The following is a 9,740-nucleotide window of genomic DNA, read 5'->3' as shown; positions in this document are numbered from 1 at the left end:
TGAAAGAAAAGTAAAAGATGATTAGCATGCAACATGGAAATAATAAAAAACGCACACAAAGTTAAGGTAAAAGGCTACCAAACTCAGTCCGAACATAACTCGGGGATCTGAGAAGAAATTTCTTTGTATCAAGGTTTGGAGCATGTCCATAAGTCTCTCGGAAGAACTCGACTACAGCTTCTTCGACATCGTCTAAGTCCGTCAAGTTATACTTTTCAACAAAGGCTGCTTCCATCTAGTACAGAGGGAAGCGGGGTTCATTGTTCACATTTAGGAAAAAAGAATGATGGCCTTCTACGGTCCAGACTTTGAAAAAAAAATTTGAAATTATAGAAGGATTCGCCGAAGATAAGAAAAAATTTTCCAGCCTTGAATGGCCTGGAAGAAGACCCATTGCTGTTTATTTTTATTTGCAGTGGCACTAAAAGGCTTGGTGAGATGGAAAAGAAAAAGAATATCTTTAAAGAGATCGGAAAATCAAGCTCGTGACTAACGAGCTGGTAAATTTTATGAACCCCCAAAAATTGGAGTGTAATTGAGAAAGAACAACTCGGCAGTAGGAAAGAACTTCGATTTCAAAATCGAAGAAAGGGAAAGTCACCCCCACGACGGGTGAAGAGACAATCGTACATGAAAAGGAAACGGGAATCTGAATCTACAGTTTTGCTAAAACACACCCGGTCTTCCGGGTCAGGGGCAATCAACTCATACTTCACCTCATCCCCCCCCCCCCGAACTACAAAGCCTATGGTGTTTCTGAAATTCGTCAACAAAAATATTATCTACCAAGGGAATCTCGCAAAGAACAGAGGTATCTACCCATTTTAACATATCCTCAGCAACTCTCGAAAATATTTTTGAAATAGGGGAGCAAGACATAAAGGATGATATACCTACATCACGCAAAGAAAAAGAAAATCATCAAAAACATAGTTGAACAGAAAAAAAAAATTTCGGTAAAACAAAAACCGTCAACAATCGTAAAAGAAACAATCTTTCAGAAAAATATGCAAAGTCTCAAAAATTTTTTAATACATTACAGTGACAAAAGCTACAGTGAAGGTATACAAAGTTTACTCAAAAAACATCCAATTCCTTAAACAGAAACAAGGCAAATACTATGAAGTCAAAAGGAACTAACCTTTTCTGGAAAGAAGAAACTGTTAGCAAGGATGAAGCAAGCGCCGAAGTGCTGAGAAACCGGCGGTGTGGAGAGTAACACTAAAGTACTAAGATGTATGGATGAAGTAGAAAGCGCGAGGGCAAGTTCAAAGAGGAGACGAAAAAGAAGAAAGAGAAAGAGGGAAAAAGTATTTATAAGACACTAGGGGCATAAACGTAAAATAGCCCCCTCACCTCATTAAAGAAGTGCATCTAGCGTTACCAATATAACCACCTTTCACGTGTTGAAGTTGAAAAGTCAATAGACGCGACAGTTGACAACCTGAGATCACATCGGTTTTCAATTCAAATCACGTCGGTTACATGACTTGAAAGGGAACTACCGATTTATGCATCTCCGTCCCTATCTAATACTCGAATCCGACTCAAATAAAGATATCGGATTCGAGTAGGGACACTGTTCATATCCTGGCCCAAAATATAAGTCAGGCCCAACGCAGTTAAAAGGCCCAATCCAGCACGACACCCTTGTCCACGTATCCGACCTCTTAAAAGAGGTCGGAACAGATTAAAACAGACAACTTCCGCTTAACTAAGTAACTACCTCCCAGAATCTCTCACCCACTTTTAAAAGAGAGATCTCAACAATCCTAAGATAAGGGGACGGTTATCCACCATCTGAAGTGGAACTACTTCAACGGTGGTTATTGGTTCATCCCCTATAAATACACTGACACACTCAGGTAAATTTAAGTTCCAATACACTAAAACTTGCTAAGACCCTTGCTGACTTAGGTATCCAAATATTTTGCAGGTATCACCCCCTATCCTCTCACAAACAACTCAGACGACGATCACAAGATGTGAGACAAGTCGGAGTACACTCCATAGAGAAATTGGGCCTCACTTACAAGCCCAAAGGCAATCCAATTTCAAATAACTCTCAGAACAATATATATAATCATTCTGATATATCTATGCTATGGTGATTATAATTGTAAGGTCCCACATCGGTTGGGAAGGGGAACGAAACATGCCTTATAAGGGTGTGGATATCTCTCCTTAGCATGATGCGTTTTGACGAGTGAGTATGGGGGGCTTCGGCTACCATCCCTATCGTCAAAGACAAAACCGTGAGACCATGTGTGTCAAAGCGGACAATATCGTGCTAGCGGGTAGTCTGGACTGTTACCGATGGTATTAGAGCCGGAGCCCAGATCGATGTGCCAGCAAGGGCGTTGGGTTCCCTTAAGGGGGGTGGACTGTAAGGTCCCACATCGGTTGGGGAGGGGAACGAAGCATGCCTTATAAGGGTGTGGATACCTCTCCCTAGCATGACGCGTTTTAACGAGTGAGTGTGGGGGGTTTCGGCTATCATCCCTATCGTCAAAGGCAAAACAGTGAGACCTTGTGTGTCAAAGCGGATAATATCGTGCTAGCGGGTGGTTTGGGCTGTTACAGATGGTATCAGAATTGGAACCGGATCGATGTGCCAACGAGGGCACTAAGCTCCGTTAGGGGGTGGATTGTAAGTTCTCACATCGGTTGGGAAGGGGAACGAAGCATGCCTTATGAGGATATGGATACCTCTCCCTAACATGACACGTTTTGACGAGTGAGTGTAGGGGGTTTCGACTATCATCCCTATCTTCAAAGGCAAAACCGTGAGACCTTGTGTGTCAAAGCGGACAATTGTAAGGTCCCACATCGGTTGGGGAGGAAAACGAAACATGCCTTATAAGGGTATGGATATCTCTCCCTAGCATGACGCGTTTTGACGAGTGAGTGTGGGAATTTCGACTATCATCCCTATCATCAAAGATAAAATCGTGAGACCTTTTTGTGTCAAAGCAGACAATATCGTGCTAACGATGATTTGGGCTGTTACAATAATGTTTTAAAAAACATTGCTAAAATAAATGCTACTAAAATATTAAATACATAACTACTGTAACCACTATAAATATAGACATATTAGAACTCATTATATATATAATATTATAATAAAAGACATAAATTTTTATTTATTTAGAATTATAAATTATGTTCTTGTAAATAATAAGTTTTTGATAAATTGAGTTTAAGTTTTATAAATAAATTCAATTATAAATAAAGCAAGTTATGAGTCAAGTAAAATTTTTTTGGATTGAGTTTGAATTTAGTTTGACTGAATTTTTTTGGCGCTTCTAACCCTATCTACATTGTGACGGTGATAACTGAAATAGTAAGAAAGAAAACTATTACTTATCCGTAAAGTTAGGTGAGATTCGAACCATGGTATCTAAATAGAACAAGTTATATTCAGTTAGCCATTGAGAGACGTTCTTACACTTATATATATACCCCAAGCGCATAATAAAGTAATCAAATATCACACGTACAAATATACAATGGCAAGGTTTTCGATGCTTGAAAATGTTTCATTGATTCTGCTCATAAATCTAATTATAATAACTACGACTACTACCACAGTGCTCACAAATGAAATAATAACCACATATCAATCATGTTCAGCATTTCATCCATCCATGGAGATTTCAAATGACCTAGATTATGACAATTCTACCCTTACACTCGCCTCAACCGATTACGGCCTTAAAATTCACGAGAAGCCTCTGGCTGTCCTTCAACCAAAGTCAATAACTGAAATATCAGAACTAATAAAAGTGTCAAACTCCCTTTCTACCCCTTTCACAATAGCAGCACGTGGGCAAGCACACTCGGTGTACGGACAAGCGATGGCGCGTGAGGGGATAGTGGTGAACATGACGCATCTAAACGGTTACAGACACGGGAAGGGGGTTGTTATATTTCGCGATGAGAAGGATCCATGGAATTCTTATGCTGACGTGGGCGGTGAACAGGTGTGGGATGACGTGTTAAATGCAGCACTTGAATATGGACTCACACCACTCTCGTTTACTGATAGTTTGGGCACTTCTGTTGGCGGAACCCTCGTCAATGCCGGAATCGGTGCCCAAGTATTCAAGTTTGGTCCTCAGATCGCTAATGTTTATGAACTCGATGTCATTACAGGTACATCCCTAAAGTTGATAGTTAAAATTTTAATTAAATACGTCATTTAATAATGGAAAAAATTTACCTACAGTCATTTTTATTTTTATGTGAAGTTGATAACTGAAAATTATTAGATAATAATTTAGTTAAACTTGTTAAATTATTTAATAGTTCTCAAATTTCAACTTCATATCAAAACAATTATATGTAAATTTCTACTTAGTCTTTATTTATATCTAAATACAAGATACATAATATAAAATTATTTGATTTCATATTTTTTTTAATTATTATTAAAATAATTAAATAATATTAGAGATAATAAAGATGTAATTATAGATAATTACGGATAGCATTTATTTTTGTAATAAATAAATGATAAAAAGTCAATACAAATAAAGCCGGTGGTTAGCCGCTTAATTAATCGTTAAAAATATGGTTGAGTTATATTGATAGGTATATAGTTGACTTTTTTTATGATTATCAAAATAATTTATGTATAGCAAAGTTTCTAACTCAATCTCTAGTTCTCTACAAGCAAAGTACAAGAAATATTGGAAATTAAAGGGGTTAAAAAAATAGCCGCCGCAAAGCACTAAAGTGAATCATTTGATTTATGAGATATGATACTTCTACTATTTTTTAATATATATTTTTTATGAAATAAACATAATTTTTATTAATTAATTTTAATATTAAAAATAAAAAATATATATACAAAGATAGTGCATATAATATTATTTTTATTAAAAAATATATAATATTTAATTTATACTTAACATCAACCGCCAAACTAACTATTATGTATTTGTGTATATTTATTTTACATGTCTTTGGGAATAAATGATGTTGGTTCTTGGCTTTATAGGAAAAGGAGATCTTAAGACTTGTTCTGCAGAAAAGAACTCAGAGTTATTTTATGGTGTTCTTGGAGGTTTAGGTCAATTTGGAATAATAACGAGAGCAAGAATAGCCTTAGGACCTGCGTATACAAAGGCAAGCATCATATTTTATTATATAATTCTATTTGCTTATATTGAATTCAAATTTTATTACGAGAAATATCACGAACAATATTTTTATTAATATTAGCTATATATACTAGTCAATATTTTATTTTTATATTGTTCAAATTTAACATATAAAATTTATGATTTAAAATTTAGTATTTAATATTTAAAATATTAATAAATATTGATAAAAAATATAATTTTATTAGTCATGTAGTCTTGTTCTTTTATTTATTAATTAAATTAGAACATATATATCAATTTGATTAATATTTACTTGCTTGTCAAAAAAAAAAAATCATATTAACAATGAACAATTAAACTTCACTATAATATATAATTTTAACCAACAAATTAAAAGTATTTACTATAACATATCCTTAATTAATCAAAGGGGAAAAAATTATGGGTTGACTGATTGCAGGTGAAGTGGCTTCGTTTGCTTTACAGTGATTTCTCCACATATTCTAAAGACCAAGAATACTTAATTTCATTGAATGGAAGAAATGATAACGCATTCGATGCAGTAGAAGGTTTTCTTATGATAAATCAGTGGCCGAATATCATTGACTTTTTTCCAACACAAGATCTGCCTCGCATAAATTCCTTATTAGCCCAACATAACATCCTCTATGTCTTGGAGCTTGCCAAATATTACGACAACAGTACTGAAGAGCAAATTGACCAGGTACTTCACTATTAATCATGTGCTATTTATTTAGAATTTAATTCGATATATTGTAAAATTGTTTTACACGTTGCATTTAAGAGAATGGTTGTAATTGCACAACTATGTTTTACCGTTCTGAAAAAAGATAATTATTTTTAGGTGAATTCTACCCAATTCCCTCTAAAATAACATGTAAGTTATCCTTTATGATGTGTCACATTTTAATTGGTTATTATCTTAACTATAGTTAGGTTATTTTGTAATTTATTATTTTAGATGGGTAATTGTATAATTTCTTAAAATATTAAAATTTTATTGCATAAGCAGCACTGACTTAGTTGATCTACTGCCTCTCACGCAATCTCTTTTTACAGTGCATTATTCCTTAACGAGTCGTTGAATTCTCATGGCTTGTAATTCATTGCTATCTCTTATCCTCTCACTCAATCCTTTTTTTGCTGTGGATCACTCCTTACCAACATAATTAATAGTTAGTTCGGTTATTAAATTTTTTCATTAAAAATAATATATGAAATATATATTCATATGTAAAATATAATATAATAAAATAAATCTATTCAGAGTACTTAAAAGTATAATTAAAATTAGGAATATACAAATATAGTAATGAAATTTGTACTTTAAACAAGTAAATATATCTTTTATCATACATAAATTATTTAAAAAAATAGAAATTGTTAAAATTAATAACACAAATTTAAAATGATAAAATTCAACTTTCTTATAAGTATTTTTTATAGTATTTTTATTCTTTTAATTTTTAATTTATTAATATTTTATTATTTAATTAATAATTAAATAAATTATTTTTCTGAGAAATCATTTTTTGTATAATCTTAAAGAAGAGACCAATATAACAGTTTAAAAATTAATATAAAAATAATATTTTAAATAAAAAATAGTTAATATTAAAATTAAAAAAAAAAACAGATTGTATAGATATTCAAGATATAAATATGAAATATATGTTTAAAATAAATAAAGAAGACAAAAATAATTATTTATTTCTCATGAGTACTCCCATTTTTTCTATTTTATTTATTTTATGCATATATTTATATTTATCTTTTAAATATTTATACAAATTATTTTTGTATTTAAAAATTTTAATATTAAATACTTTTATTTAAAATTTTATTTTTACGTTATTTTTTAAACTATTATATTGGTCTCTTCTCTAAGATAATACAAAAAATAATTTTTTATAAAAATAATTTGTTTAATCATTAATTAAATAATAAAGCACTAATAAATTGTAAATTAAAAAAATAAAAATATTATAAAAAATACAATAAAAAATTGGATTTTATTATTTTAAATTTGTATTATTAATTTTAATAATATATTTATTTTTTAAACAATTTATGTAGGATAAAAATATGTGTACTTGGTTAGAGTACAAATTTTATTATTATATTTATATGTTCATGATTTTAAATATATTTTTAAGTATTTTGAATAGATTTATTTTATTATATTATATTTTACATATGAATATATATTCCATCATGTAATTAAATAAAGATATATTTTTTTAATGAAAAAAATTTAATAACTGAACTAACCATTAATGATGTTGATCTTGATAAGGAGTCATTCATGGGTCATGACAAAAAAAAGGGGATTGAGTGAGAGGACAAGAGATAGAAATGAAGTTGGCGGTGGCTATACTGGTAAGAACGGGGAAGTTACGAGCCATGGGAATTCAATGATCCGTTAAAGAATGATGCAGATTGCGTGAGAACGTGCTTCAATTAACGGGGTAGAATTTTAATATTTTAAAAAATTATACCATTATCCATCTAAGTAAATTACAAAATAACCCAACTATAGTTAAGATAATGACTAATTAAAGTATGACACATCATAAAGGGTAATTTACATGTTATTTCAAAAGGAGTTAGATAGAATTCACTTTATTTTTATGATGTGACATTATGTAATTGAATGTACGCGTAAAATTATTAAAATTAAATTTTTTATTTATCTAGCTATATGTTTTATTATTGGGAATCATTTTTTCTTATTTCAGATATTAATAAATATACTATACCTTATTGTTTTTTAAATAGGATGTTGAACGTTTGGTGATGGGGTTAAAGTATGTTCCTACATTTAAATATGAAAAAGATGTGTTGTACCAGAATTTTCTACATAGATATGAGAGTGCAGCAGCAGGACAAGGACTTCCAGAAGGACCTAAATCTTGGTTGGACACTTTTGTTCCAGGATCTAGAATCTCAGATATAAATGAAGGTGTTTTCAAGAACATTGTCTTTAAACAAAACCTTACTGCCAACGGAATCATACTAATCTTCCCCATGAACCGAACAAAGTAAGTTCCATCATAATATATAGTTAATTGATCGAATAAATTAACAAAGATATATTGGTTAATATATAATATATAATTCACAGGTGGAATGATAAAATGTCAGTGGCTATACCTGATGAAGAAGTGTTTTATCTCGTGAGTGTTCTGCAAGCAGTTACATATGATACGTTGAAGATGTTTGATGATCAAAAGAATCAAATATTAGAGTTCTATAAAAATTCAGGCATTAAAATCAAGCAATATCTTCCACGAAACAAAACTCACGAAGAATGGATCGAGCATTTTGGTTCCAAGTGGCAAAAGTTCGAGGACTCGAAGAATAAATTTGATCCCAAAAGAATATTGGCTCCTGGACAAGGGATTTTTCAATTGAACAATAAGATATGTATGTTTTAAGTTCCATAACATAACACCTTTTATAAAATAAATAAAAAGTATACTTTTGTGATATGTAAGCTATTTATTTTCGTTTTTCTAATAAAATTAGAGTGGCCTTAGTAAAATAGATCTTTTAAATATTTTCATTATTATGTAAGAACTGAATTAGAGAAATTACTGAATTGTTCATGGTTCAAGTTAATTCAAATTAAAAAAAAAATTGAGACTGGACTATAGAAAATACAACTTGTTTTTCTATTAATTATGAACACATATATATACAACTTTTGATATGAAATTATATCAAATATTTTCTATGTTAAAAAGCATAATTTACAATCTTGATAAATTAAAATGCATAATATTTCTATGTATATCTAAGTTATCCATTAATATGAACTGATTAGACTTTTGTGGCTAATAACTAATTAATAAAATTTAAATACTTTTTCTTTGACCAATTAGACTTTTGTGGCTAATAACTAATTAATAAAATTTAAATACTTTTTCTTTGACCAATTAAAATGATAAAGGAAAAAGAGACAGGGAGAGAAAAGAGTAAAGAAAAATGTGTTTTTTATGAAGAAGGAAGAATAATAAGGTGCAACTAATAATAACCAACTAAGTGCTGAACATTCAAGAGCATGTCTGGGAAAAATTGCAGATGAAAGAGAGAAATTCAATTTTTTGCATGATCTCACGGTCAACAGTTTAGACTTATCCATATAGGCGTGTCACCCTCTCCAATCAAAACTTTGTTATAAAAAGATAAAAAGAATTGCTTCCTAACAATGCAAAGATAAGAAAGGTATTTTTAGAAAAAAAAATGGAGGTTTCGATGGTTCACAATCTTGGCTGAATATGTTTGTTCCAGAATTTGAAATGTCACATATGAATAAAGGTGTATTCAAGGACGCCATTATCGCAAAGCACATTATTAATTCAAACTCATACACACTAGTCGTCTACATGAACCGGACAAAGTATTTAGTTTATGTCTTGGTCAATATATCCAATTTTATTTGAATAGTGGGTACATTATTACTGTATACGCATACTATGTTTATTAGTCAAATATAGTTATTTGAATAGTAGGGAAATTAATCATATATGTGCTTACGACGGCTTAGATAAGATATTATAATAATTTTCACAATTCGTAGCATATCATATATGTGCATCACTT

At 30.8% G+C, this 9,740-nt stretch overlaps 1 protein-coding gene across 1 annotated transcript; it reads left to right on the top strand.

Annotated features, from left to right (window-relative positions):
* The first annotated feature begins 3,432 nt into the window (after window positions 1-3,432).
* Window positions 3,433-8,624, top strand: LOC112697106 (cytokinin dehydrogenase 2). Its single transcript, XM_025750120.3, has 5 exons — window positions 3,433-4,158; window positions 5,009-5,136; window positions 5,575-5,838; window positions 7,914-8,176; window positions 8,260-8,624. The coding sequence occupies exons 1-5, from the start codon at window positions 3,513-3,515 to the stop codon at window positions 8,570-8,572; spliced, it is 1,614 nt and encodes a 537-aa protein (XP_025605905.1). The 5' UTR covers window positions 3,433-3,512; the 3' UTR covers window positions 8,573-8,624.
* The last annotated feature ends 1,116 nt before the right edge of the window (window positions 8,625-9,740 follow it).

Source organism: Arachis hypogaea, chromosome 1, assembly GCF_003086295.3.
Source record: "Arachis hypogaea cultivar Tifrunner chromosome 1, arahy.Tifrunner.gnm2.J5K5, whole genome shotgun sequence".
Classification (NCBI taxonomy): Eukaryota; Viridiplantae; Streptophyta; class Magnoliopsida; order Fabales; family Fabaceae; genus Arachis; species Arachis hypogaea.
The sequence above is the reverse complement of the archived record's forward strand: the minus strand, read 5'-3'. Positions and strand labels throughout refer to the sequence as shown.